The sequence below is a fragment of the Saccostrea cucullata genome, unplaced genomic scaffold (genome assembly GCF_032062105.1).
Source record: "Saccostrea cucullata isolate Sc308-1 unplaced genomic scaffold, CSIRO_AGI_Scuc_v1 ctg15, whole genome shotgun sequence".
NCBI lineage: Eukaryota > Metazoa > Mollusca > Bivalvia > Ostreida > Ostreidae > Saccostrea > Saccostrea cuccullata.
Window position 1 is genome coordinate 101,541 of NW_026938676.1, and position 13,385 is coordinate 114,925.

The 13,385-nt window shown below is 32.7% G+C and overlaps 2 protein-coding genes across 2 annotated transcripts; one reads left to right on the top strand and one right to left on the bottom strand.

Moving 5' to 3' along the window:
• Positions 1-902: 902 nt before the first annotated feature.
• LOC134250864 (angiopoietin-related protein 7-like) lies at positions 903-8,343 on the top strand. Its single transcript, XM_062733210.1, has 5 exons — positions 903-963; positions 5,462-5,865; positions 6,116-6,215; positions 6,464-6,628; positions 8,034-8,343. The coding sequence occupies exons 1-5, from the start codon at positions 903-905 to the stop codon at positions 8,282-8,284; spliced, it is 981 nt and encodes a 326-aa protein (XP_062589194.1). The 3' UTR covers positions 8,285-8,343.
• A 2,262-nt stretch (positions 8,344-10,605) lies between these two features.
• On the bottom strand, positions 10,606-11,597 carry LOC134250866 (uncharacterized). The gene is made up of 2 exons (XM_062733211.1): positions 11,211-11,597; positions 10,606-11,030 (listed from the first exon to the last, which is right to left on the bottom strand). The coding sequence occupies exons 1-2, from the start codon at positions 11,566-11,568 to the stop codon at positions 10,606-10,608; spliced, it is 783 nt and encodes a 260-aa protein (XP_062589195.1). The 5' UTR covers positions 11,569-11,597.
• Between the last annotated feature and the right edge of the window lie 1,788 nt (positions 11,598-13,385).

The window sequence follows — 13,385 nt, forward strand, 5'->3', positions numbered from 1 at the left end:
TTGTAAATGTAACATTTGTATCTCTGTTTGAAATTGAATGATTTCGATTCTTGTTTTCTGAGAATGAAGAAACTATTTTTAATTATTTTTGTTTTTATTACTTCATTTCCTGTCGTATTTGGGGACACAAGGTTTACCCATTTTACCTTTTTCGGCAAAATACCTTACAATAATTCCGCTCACGTAAAATTCCAAACATATACAAGATCAAAACAAGATTGTGCGGCCCAGTGTTTGGAGGATTTAGACTGCATTGCTATAGAAATGTGCACCAGTAAACAGATATGTAGAATAACCACAGAGTACCCAGGGACGTATTTGGCTTCCCCAGAGAGCACCTGTCGGAGATATCTCATGGTAAGAAATGTTTACTTACAAAAATAACTGATTCATCACTAATTGTTGATCTTGACTTCAATTAACGACGTTTTATTCTTCAATAATAATAAAAAAAGTTTTTTCGTTTATTTTGTTATGATATTTTCAATTGAACTCGAAATAAATTTAAAAAAACACTACGAATAACCGATATACTGGTATGTGTTTTATATTTTTGGAAAAAAGACAAACAAACAATGAAACATTACGATATTTGTGATCATGCAATTTAATTTTTTTCAATTAATATGCCTTATTTTGTCGCACTATACCATAATCATAATTTGAAGCATTCCGGATGATTTGCAAGAGCGAACGTTTCCAAGTCGACACAAGTTTCTTTAAAATCAACAAAATCATATTCCGCGAATTTCACCCTAAAATGACATTATTTACAGAAAAAATCTACTTTTGGGTTGAATGTTGACTGACATTTTTTACACAAATTATGGGGCCATTATTCGCTTACTGAATAGACTACGTGTTTTGTTTTTCGTTTGTCTTTAAATGATGACAAGGCGCACATGTCAGAGGCGACTGGTCGACAGGGGGAGGCTCCCACCCTCATGGCACCTGATACTACATGTACTTAAAACTTGGAAGGCTGGTTTGGTCTCGATCCTCACGATTTGTACTGTTTACTGAAATTTCGATTGTCATCGCTATTTGTTACTAGTATCTCCACATTTCATTTCCAACGAGTAGGTTTTCGATATAACTAGTATATGTGCTAAAGAATATTTCTCTTTTCTACAATTTCTTTATAGATAATAAGTAACATTCTTGACTTACTTTACTTTAAATTGTGTTGTAGTTTTCTTGATTAAAAAGTTTGTGCAGTAATTTTATTTAAAAATTAAACAATAGAGCAAAACAAAACCACAAAAAAGCAAAACAGAACGTAAAAAGTTAAAACAAACAAAAGGGAATCATACACTATCCACGTCAATTTTGTATACTTTCAGAACAATTCCTGCAGAGAAAGATACTGGGATACGTTGCAAAACAATTGTGGCGAAGTAGGTACGCACAGATCTATATCAGTATTTTAAAAGAGGTAAAGTATGATATAAAATTATTCCAATAGACAAGAATGTGTGTATAGATCTAAACTAGTATTGACATGTAAAGTATGATCTAAAACTACAGTATACCGATAGGTGCAAGTGTGTAGTAGGTAGGTATGAAACATATGGCGATAACGAACAGTATTCAAGATCACAGGCCCATAAAATAATACAAAATAGGAGCAAAGCAAACACGGACCTCCAAATTATCAGAGGTGGGATCAGGTGCCATGGAGGAGTGAGAATCCCTTGCCGACGGGTTACTCCCTCCGTGTGCGCCTTGTCATGATCAGGAAATAACGGGAAAATCCGTCCTCAATTCAGAGTGTAAAATAATGGCTTAACAATTAGTATGAAAAAGTCAGTCATCATTTGACTCAATGATAAATTGTATTTGCGGACAAGGTCATTATATTGACCATAGAATTTACGAAATGACGACTTTAAACGAGACTGCTGATATTCTTGATTCATCAACTTGTTGCTAGTAATTTACCTCGTTTTAGAAATTGTTCATACGTAGATCATGCTTTTGCATATCGAATCAACTGAGAAATATAAACCTCATATGCAGGTGATGAAGATATATCGCTGCATAAGGAAGGGAAGTTGATGGTAGAAAAGTTTGACTTTAATTTATCGTGGGGAATGGTTGTGTAAGTCGTAAGTTTTTAAGCTGTTGAATTTGGTAAAATCTTATGATATTAAATTGTCTTAAAGTTCCTTGGATTTTTTAAGCATCCATATCTGATTTACACCACTTCTTGAATATATTGTTGTACAGTGCTCTTGAAGTTTCTCCTTCATTACAGTTTATATATCTTAGTGAGGAGTAAAGAAAGAAGCTTGGTTGAACATTTACTTGAACCTGCTATGTATCTTTGTAAGAATTTTTATGAAGTTTTGGAATCCAATATATTAATATGGTAGTTCAAATTAATTTTGTTTCTTTGGGATATTAAAAATATTCAAAACTACATATGATTTTGAAGAATTTGTTCCTTAAAAGGGACTTTTGAGTATAAGTTGGATTACCACTTGTAGAATTAAATCCAAGATCTTCTATTTAAAATACAATTTATATAATGAGCCTTACAAACGAAGACAATGTTGTTACAAATCTCTAGCTCAAAAGACAAGTGATGATAAGATAGACACTGACCTAAATGATTTTAAACAAGTTTTCGAAGTACACACATTACTATTATATACAAGTATGAAGCAGGTATAGGTATACATATCCATTCCCTTTTCACCTTATGTATGTTAGACAGACACAGATCTGTATATTAATTATAAAGTAGTGTGTAGTAAGTAGATAATATAGTTCTATTACCTTTATTTGAAGAGGAGAGTAAGGATTAATTCATAGACACAGCAGAGTTTTACGCCCATTGAAGTTTGGGGCAGGGCCTAGGTCAACATTATCAACATAATTAACTTTATTTCAGTGAGAGACCTGAATCACAGTAAAGGTCATATAGCATAAAAATTGGTGTTTAGCTTATCGAAGATGAAATCAAGAAGTGGTTTCAAAATCTGTAGTTCATAGTTCATGTTTTTATTAAGATTTTTCAGAAAGATTTTTATATGCATAAAATATAATTATTATGAGATTCTTTCGTTTATGATGAAATTCTTTAAATCTGCACAATATTGATAATACCATCTTCGCTAGCCAAGGGTTTTCGGTCCACTCCGCTCCCCATTTATGGGGCTAGCGAAGATGTGATAATACAGACGGACTGACAGGGAATCTTTCTATAGCTTAAGTTTTAATATTATCAGTCTATAGATCGAATATTTCTTTACAATCCGATTCAATGGGATTTTGACGTCTTGCTGTTTTCTTGGAAAATTTTATTTCCATTCGCTTGAAAGAAAAAAATAACAGGGATTATCTCGTTCTATATAACTTGAATTTTGTCTTGCTGGTATATTTCGAAAATAATACATTAAGAAAACCGATTTTCAGTTGTCTTTTGTGAATACTCATGGTATTAATATTAACATTTCAATTTAATCTCTTTTTCAATACATGGTTGGTTTATTACAATAATTGCAACAGAAAAAAAGGTAATATTAGATAAATCTGTCAAAGGACATATTCCCTCACTTACTTCAGTGCGAGAGACGAAAAATAATTTGACATTAGAATAACCGAAAAACAAGATTTTTATTCGATTCTTGATTATATATACATTCAAAAATGACCAAATATAAATACGATGTAGTGATGATGACAATAAGTTGCTGATGGTAACTACAAGAAATACAAAGTGCAAAAAACCTGAAAATTTCAGGTAGGATTAGGCGCCAAAGAGGTAAAAACATTCCTTGTCTTTCAATTAATTAGAATAATACCCTTTGTGAGCCCTAGATGAATTGTAGGGAGGTTGGCGGTCAACAAATTAACGACCAGATATAACTTAATTCAAATTAACCACCAGCAAAATAAATTTAATATAACGTTTTTGTATATCTTTATATGGAGATCAAAATAGTATGAAAATGGCCACAACCACCCAGCCCATATTTATGATATCTTTTAAAGCTGTCAACTATCATTTGGCAAAATAAATTTAATTTTAGTTTTAAACTTGATCATTTTTGTATATCTTTATATGGAGATCAAAATAGTATGAAAATGGCCACAACCACCCAGCCCATATTTATGATATCTTTTAAAGCTGTCAACTATCATTTGGCAAAATAAATTTAATTTTAGTTTTAAAACTTGATCATTTTTGTATATCTTTATATAAAATTAACGTCCATTCTTACACAACCATTCCCCACGTAAAATTAACGTCCATTCTTTTCGATATCATTGACTGCTGCTTTTGCATTAAAAAAGGAAGTCGTAAATTTAATTACCTTGTCATTTACAAAATTATTTTGAATATAAAACTTTCTGATTGTAAACACATGTACTCTGAGGTTGACATTAAAAAGATGCTTGAGTTTCTGATTGACAATATCTATGTGGTTTTTGGAGACCAAGTCTTCCAACAATCTATTGGAATTCCCATGGATTGTTTTTAGCAGACCTATACTAGTATTTGTATTCATATGAAGAACAATTTGTTCGTACGTTTCACTTGAAAAGAAGAAAACACTTGCCGTGGCTTTCAACTCGACAATTAAAAACATTGAGGACGTATTGTCACTTAATGTTTTTTTTCTTTTCCTATGACGATACGATATATCCTGGTAAGCTTGAGATAAAAAGATACCACAGAGTCTGACACTTCTGTTTCATATTTGGATATTTTACTTGAAAAAGACGTTAATGGTAATGTAACAAACAAGCTCTATGATAAAAGTGATGACTTTAATTTTTCAATCGTCAACTTCCCTTACATATGCAGCAATAAACCTTCATCACCTGCATATGGGGTTTATAATTGATTCAATTGATTCGATACGCAAGAGAATACAATTTTTAAAACCAGGTAAATTATTGACAACTCGTCAAACGAGTCGATGAAACAAGAATATCAGCAGTCTCGTTTAAAGTCATCATTTCGTAAATTCTACGGTCAATATAATGACCTTGTCAGCAAATACAATTTATCATTGAAACAAATGCTGACTGACGTTTTGCAAACTAAATGTTAAGCCATTATTTTACACACTGAATTGTCGACTTATTTTATCGTTACATCCCAATCATTACAAGGAGTACACTGCTGGTGTACGACAGGGGATTCTCACTCCTCCATGGCACCTGATCGCACCACTGATGTTTAGGTCCACGTTTTCTCTGATCCTATTTTGTATTGTTTTATGGGCTTGTGATCTTGAATACTGTTAGTTATCGCCATAAATTTCATGCTATCAAATGTGATCGTACTAATAACTTTTTTGTGAGGAGTACATGTAATTCTAGAAAATATTGAGAGGTCATACCTTATTATTATAATAATTAAATTTTTTGATTCAATTTTTTCTATCAATTGACAAGGCAATCTAAAAAAAATTATCGAATTGATCAATAAATACAACATTTTCAGGTTCTACTACAGGGGATGCAGTAACGACATCAGAATCCGACTCAACAACACAGACAAATAATATAACATCAATCTCAACATCAGAATTATCCGACTCAACAACCTTTAAAGATTCATCAACAACAACAATAGAATTAACTGACTCAACATCAGCAAAAGATTCAGCAACAACCACAACATCAGAATTACTTGACTCAGCAACCACAGCAGGTTCAGAAATTAACGTAACTGACAACACCGCAGAGGTTACCACAACATCACAGACGACAACAGCTGCTTGTTTTGAGTGTGATTGCGCATTAACTGTGGCGGGGACTTCGGTGTCTGGTGAAAGAAAGTTCATTTTGAGCAATAATAAATTTGTTCTTTGTATTCTGGACGCGGTACAAAATCACAAATGGACGGTAAGTGAGACAACAATTACAATTAAATGTACATAAGTATCAACGATCATTGTCTTGAACAAATGGAGGGTAAGTGAGACAACAATTACAATCAAATGTACATAAGTATCAGCGATCATTGTCTTGAACAGGAACACGCCGAGTTGAAAATGTATCTCTTGTGTCACAAATTCACGATTCATTAAGATGATTTTCAATCTTCGCCAAAAAAAGAAATTGATAAATAGATTTATTGCCTGGGTCTTTCTAGGTTATACAAAGAAGATTCTTAAACGGAGGACAAAGCTTTGATAAAGACTGGATTGACTACGAAAATGGTTTCGGGACTTTGACATCGGAATTTTGGATTGGTCTGTCTCTTATGACTAAATATCAAAATAAAATTTTCGAAAATAAAAGTGACCGACTTAAAGCTGATATATTTTCTTAAATTCATAAATTCGTAGTATAATTATTATTATCGCATGTTTTATCAACCTTTAAACCATGTCTTGTATACTCATATATATATATATATATATATATATATATATATATATATATATATATATATATATATATATATATATATATATATATATATACCACTTAATCATAGGCAACCAATACATACACGAGCTGACATCTCTTTACGAACACATTCATCTACGCATTGAAATGGTTGCAAGTTCAGGTCACGTGGGTATTGCCGAGTATACATTCTCTGTGGATGACGCCAGTCAGGACTATCGTCTCCATACCTCAAACTATGTAGGAAACAGAGGTTAGTCTGTCTATAAAGTGATTATTAAATATTAATACTTCCATCAGAATGTTTGGGTCTTATCCCATTATTTTTGTCTGCAGTACCAGGAAAAAGCTTTTGTCTTCGCAACATGCAGGTATTATCTTCTTTTCTGACCTTTTTTGAGAATACATAACAGATTTCAATCATTTTTAAAATTACATGTATACTTTATTTGGTAATTAGTTATTCTAAAGAACATATTACATGTACACGAACAGTGTAACGTACTGTACATCAATAAATTTTCGCGACACCTTATTTTCGCGATATTGTGATTGCCTCTTTATGAGCGAGACAAAATTTTCACGAATCGTGGTGATTGCTTTATATAATTTATAGGACTACTAATAAACACGAGAATCATATTTTCGCGGGCACATTGTCTCGCGTAATTAAGCGAAAATAAACATACATACAGATTATTTTAACACCATTGCTAAATAGTGAACTATCTGGTATTTCTAATTCCAGCTCTTGAAATAAGGTGGGGGGGGGGGGTCTTTCTCCAATGAAATTTGATTTTCAAGCATCACCATATTTTGAAATATACTTAGATATGATTAAATGTTTCTTATATTTTTTCATAGGATTTACGCAAATAAATGAAACATATATAAAATAATAAAATACTGTGTTTTAGTTGTACATCACCTAAGCATTTTTGTCGTTTTTTTTTTTTGTCATTAAACATATGTTCCCCCCATGAAACACAAAAAACGTTAGTAACATAACAGTCCATTTAACGTAAAAATGAATTTTTGTTTCACGGGGGGGGGGGGGGGGTTAAAATATTTTCCGTTTTCCGTTGAAGTTTTAACAATATTATAGATTTATCTCTCTTTATTTTCCAAAATAAGTAATGCTTTATAAAAATCCATACAAATATCTATAGAAATATGAAAAATTAAACGAATATTTAACTTTGAAAATTGACTTGGAGGTAGGCGGGAGAAAAATACTATTGTTCGCAGTTCATATCTCATTTCAAGTCACCTAGGAAGTACAACATGGGAATGGGTGCAGCTGCAAGTCCAGAAATGAGTACTGTTCACACGGAAATTTTTGCCCCATTTTATTTTCGCTCATTTCAGGTTGGCAAATTTAAAAAGAAACGAACCCAAAGCACACAATGTAATTTCTTGAACAGAACTGTAACTGGGCGAATTTAAAACGGGTGGAGAATACAGTATTTATTTGACACTCAATAAAAATCAGCTAAAGTCTCAAGGCATTAATTATCCTATATTTTTCTTGTATGGATGTACTAAATTCATTATGGTTTATTATGTTTTCATTCACAATACCAGCACGAGTAACCATTCAAGTATGCTTTTTCCTCTCATAAAGATCAGATGTCGTCTTTAACCATCATCTCTTTCAGGAGACCCATTAACATCAACAGGGTCTTGTACAGAATGCGCCGACGGAATGAAATTCACGACCAGAGATCGCGACAATGACATGCAGAACCTGAGGAACTGTGCTACACTAAGTCGAGGGGGCTGGTGGCACAACGCGTGTCAAAGGTCAAACCTGAACGGACAGTTTGGACAGTCCAATTATTTATATGGACTGAACTGGGATGGATTCATGGATATCATGAGTGTGGAAATGAAAGTCCGGAAACCTTGACCGGAATTCTAGCATTGAACTATACTATTACAAATAACTTTTCAAGCAACCCTTATCCTTACGTGCTGTTATGATTCTTATATACTAAGTATGACTCATTTAACTTTGGATTTATATATATCGAGGCTGATGTTTCAAAATTTACATTTTTTACATGTAATAGATATAATAACAAAATAGAAAAGAAATGCGTTCTTGATTAATTAATAACCAAGAGTGCACTGAAAAGTTGTGGTTAGAAAAATTGAATATTATACGAGGATTAATCTTCTTTTGGACTTCAAACATGGCTGAAATATTGCCTACTCGGCATTAAACAATAAACAACCAATCTTTTGGGCGTAAAATTGCAGATACAGAGACGGTAAATATATATTATATTAAAAGTTTAAATCCAAATTTTAAATTATCCCCAACTATCAAAAATTCTCAAAAATCACAGGTGAAATACTTTTTGTAGCATACTTGACGCTCTCTCTTCTGATAATGGGATGAGGATTTGGCTGTAAAATAATTTTGCCAAAAACTGTATAAAGTTAACTTTGTAGAATTTAAAATTTTCAGGTTTAAATGTGCAAATCTGTTCGGTAAGCATGTACATTTCCACTGAACTCTGCATGGGATCTGTTTTGCCTCGCCGGTAGAATATAATATCTATGTATTGTATTGCTGATTTCTGTGAACCTTACAAAGGACTTGTTCTTTTGATTCGTTTAATGCTGACATGTAATACAGAACTTTTATAGGTTTCATTTTTCAATAAACTTTCAACAGTTTGATTTTATATGTTTAGTACTGTCTTTCAGAACGGTTTTATTCGTTTTAAATAGTACCATCAATAAGGTTTTGAATACTGGAATACTAGAGTATTTTTTTTTTCAATTGGATGAAATATATGGAGATCACAACAGTATTCAATCTCAAAAACCCTTTAAAAATACAAATTTGAAGCACAGCAAGTAGTGATCGGGTGCCATGGAGGAGTGAGCATCCCCTGTTGACCGGTCACTGCCTCTGTGCGCTTCTTGTCATGATCTGGAAAACACGAAAAACTCCGTTGGCAATTCTGTATGTAAAACATGACCTTACAATTAGTTTGACAAATGTCAGTAGGCATTTGATTAAATGATAAATTGTATTTGATGGCAAATATAATCGTATCGACCACAGAACTTACGACATGATGACTTACACGAGTCTGCTAATATTCCCTTGTTTCATCAACTTGTTTGTCAATAATTCAACTCTTTTTATAAATCGTTCATCCATAGAGCATGCTTTTATGTATCTAATCAACCGAGGGAGAAAAATATCATATGCAGGTGATGACTGCTGCATAAGTAAGGCAAGTTGATTGGTTTTCAAATTACAAATTAAATTCAAATTAATTCATATTGGTTATTAAATTACAATTAATGTTTCTTTCAAGTAAAATATCCAAATGCTGACTGAAGTTTTCATACTAATTGTTTGGCCATTGTATACACTGATTTGTTGGCGGAATTTCCCGTTATTTCCTGATCATGACTAGAGGTATACAGCGGGTATTACTAGTCGGGACTAGAGGATTCTCAGTTCTCAATGGCACCTGATTCCTCTGATGTTTTGGAGATGTTTGCTCTGTCCCTATTTTGTAATGTTTACTGGACTTTTGAGCTTGAATAATGTTCGTAATTCATATATTTCATTAGAATATACCGGTATAACAGGTGTGACAGACTGTAGCATTTTCGATTTCACGCTCACAGCGATATATCGTCATAAGAATGGATTGTTAATTGACAAAACGTCGTCGATATATCTGGATGTCGAGTTGAATGGCACAGCAAGTTTTTTCTTCTTTTCACGCACAAGATTTTGGACGGTGATGGACATAAACAAAAAAATCTTTTAGAGTACATAGCAGTAGGGTACCGACTTTATACACAGGTTTGTCACGTAAAAATTAGGATAATTTGGAATATTAAAGGAAATGGTATTCGATTTTCTTTGAGTAACCCTTTATGCTCGAATAACCCTTGTTATCTCCACATTTCATTTGTTATATCCTGATGTGTTGTTCTCATAAGCAGATATACTGAATTTATCTATCAAATATGTTAAGAGCATGTATATAAATTTAAGCATTCAACCTCAATGAGAGTCCAACTTATATAATCGCGTAACAGATATTTGTCATATTTTATTGCACTTCATTGTCATGTTTAAAAAATCAAAACATACTACAACTATTTTTTCGGATTGAAAATAAAAATCTTGTAAAAGGTATCTGCCATATTGAATTGCACTTCGGTAATGAATAAAGATATAGACAACTTTTATTAAATTTTCCATCCTGAAAAAGAAGTAAATCCGTATATCCCTCCGCTACAAACGTTGCCATGTCCAGGAATAGTTGAATGCGTGCGGATGTAGACGTCATCTCCGTGATTAAGGTAAACAGTAATGAGGCCTGAAGCGCTGTGGATATCATGGATTTCATCTGAATCCGTCATAATATAGGAAAACTCACAACCATTAATGACTATTTGGGAGCGTACAAAACTATGAAAATCTGCCACCACTGTCCATGAGAACACATAGATGCCTTCCTCTGGTGCCATGAAGTGTCCACTATATTTGTTATAACCTGAACCAACATGACCAATGTTTGTTTTTACTATGTCAAAGATGAAGGTGTGGCCAACACTTGGATGTTGTATGCAACTGCTTAACAGGGCGGTAAATGCAATCTCAGTCGCAAGCACTACAAGAAAATGTAATTTGCTTTTCATTTCATTTCATGTCCCTCCCGAGATATCTACACTCAAATTAAAATGCCATAACTTGGCGGTAGAAGCTTTTAAACTAATGCTCGGCAAGCAGAGCCCTTGAGCAATGATATGTGTATATAGAAATAACGAAAGAAGAACATCTATTTATTTACCTGGTTGGCGTTTAATAAGACGCCTTACGTCTGGCCTTTCCTTGGGATTTTCTTCACTCAGAATCTTTGTATTGTTCGGACTTGTCCCCATATTCCCATTGGCTTCATCATCCCTTTCGTCAACCAAAAGCTTTTTTGCAAGTTTTTCCAATTTTTCATTAAGGCCTTTGATGTATCTGTCCTGTTTACGAATATGTTCCTCCAGTTTGGTAATTTTATCCTCAGATTCCTTTTGTGCCACCATGACAAATTCCTTAACCTTTTGCTCTATCACCTGTCCAATCCATGAAGTTTCAGCATCTATCTTCAATGCAAGATATCCATTAATGATTGCACACAATATTAAAATTGTCTTCATTTTGAAAGATTTTGTGAAAAAAATCTTATTTTTAAGACACCGCTTATCAATTTCTAGTTTGTCTTAACGGGTTGTAGAATATGGAATAAGAATTTAGATAGTTGCGTTTGAGCACGATTTCTCTGATTATCTAGCAGGGGTCAAAAAGATTGTACCGGCACCTAGATAAGTTCACAAATTTTTGCTCTTTTGTTTTTATTTTATTTTTGGCAGACAGTCTTTCATATCTTAAGTGACTTAATACATATAAAGAGGTCGCTTCTAATTCGAGCGCGCATGACTTTGCGCAGCTTTTTTTAATTCATGCAGTCATATGTACCACAATACACCTTTGAGAAATATTGTCAGTGGCACATTTAAGGGATGCGCGCCCGCCCCCCTTAAAATTGTCAAAATTAACGTAAATCACAGTTTCGTCTACAAAATGTTGTTATGTATTCTTGGTAGACCTCATTTTACCCTACAAAATCGTTAGAATCCATTCCTTTTGTGCCACCAGTGCTTTACAAACTCCTCACACCCCTTTACTTTTTCTAACTTCAATTCCATCCTGCCTGATTGTGATTTGAATACAAAATTAATATTATCTGTAACGCATACTTATCTGAAAATGTGACACGCCAATTATTAGGAGTTTAGAGGTATTTGACATTAAAAAATTAAAATTGTCCCAATTTCAGGTTTCAAAGGTCATCCTATCCACTGTTTTGACAAAATCTTTTATTATTTTTTTTATTTTTTTACCTTTTTTAAATTTCACAATTATGTGACCTTTTCAATTATCTTTCTGGAAAAGAGGACATAATTTTGATAAAAAATGTGATAATTCGGGGCATTTTCATCGAATTCCCATAGGGTCCAGTAGTAAAACTGGACAACTTTTCAGATGGCCTCCTAAGAAATCAGGATGGAAAACATTGGATTTTTAATCTTGAAACAATAAATACATGCATAATAGTAAAAATTATTTAATGAAAAATTATCAAAATTCCATAGGGTAGAAATATTTAGACTCGGCCTCGTTAAGTTAAATTTGATTAAAACTTGAACCATAATTTTGTAATCACAAAAAGCTACGATTCCTTGATAAAACTTTCTACATCACTTAGATTAGAATTGTCTTTGATTGATAAAATTTTAAATTCTAAAAAAAAATCGTATTTCATACTAATTGTGAGGAAATTATTAACACCGTAGATTGTCCACGGATTCCCTATTGTCCGTCATGTCAAGAAGCACATTTATTAACACTTACTCTTCAGTGGCACCTATTCCAACCTTTGATATTATAGAAACTATGTTCCTTAAAGCTAAACATGATTCGTAAAAGGAATGTGGCCATTTTTAATTATTGAAACAATAAATACAGGACTTTGTCACTGCTATAATAGTAAAAATTAATTTACGAAAAATTATCAAAATCCACAGTAGATTGTCCATGCAGGAAAGTAAGATGCCAAAGAAACTTACAATTTTGTTGTACAGGTCTGTACAGTATACAAACACAGATACACGTAACTGCAATAAAATATAAACAAAGGCAATTTTAACATTATATATTATATAAATTTAATATTATATTACATTAGAATAATATTTTGATTATTCAGTAGTTATTGAATTTTCTGGGTATGCCTACACTATTTTCAGCTTTAAATATAAATTACACGTCTTTTAAAGGTTGTCTTTCAATTAAACAAACTCTATTCAAGGACACTATATATCAAGGTTGATCAAAATTGAAACAATGATTCTGAAAAGATAAAACTGTAAAATATTTACGATCAGGGCGATGCATTTTGATCAGAAAAACTTAC

Coding starts and splice junctions, on each gene's coding strand:
- LOC134250864 (XM_062733210.1), top strand. CDS start 903: ATGTCAGAGGCGACTGGTCGACAGGGGGAGGCTCCCACCCTCATGGCA. Junction 964..5,461: donor CATGGCACCTGATACTACAT/GTACTTAAAACT, acceptor CAACATTTTCAG/GTTCTACTACAGGGGATGCA. Junction 6,629..8,033: donor AAACTATGTAGGAAACAGAG/GTTAGTCTGTCT, acceptor CATCTCTTTCAG/GAGACCCATTAACATCAACA.
- LOC134250866 (XM_062733211.1), bottom strand. CDS start 11,568: ATGAAGACAATTTTAATATTGTGTGCAATCATTAATGGATATCTTGCA. Junction 11,031..11,210: donor TCTTATTAAACGCCAACCAG/GTAAATAAATAG, acceptor ATTTTCTTGTAG/TGCTTGCGACTGAGATTGCA.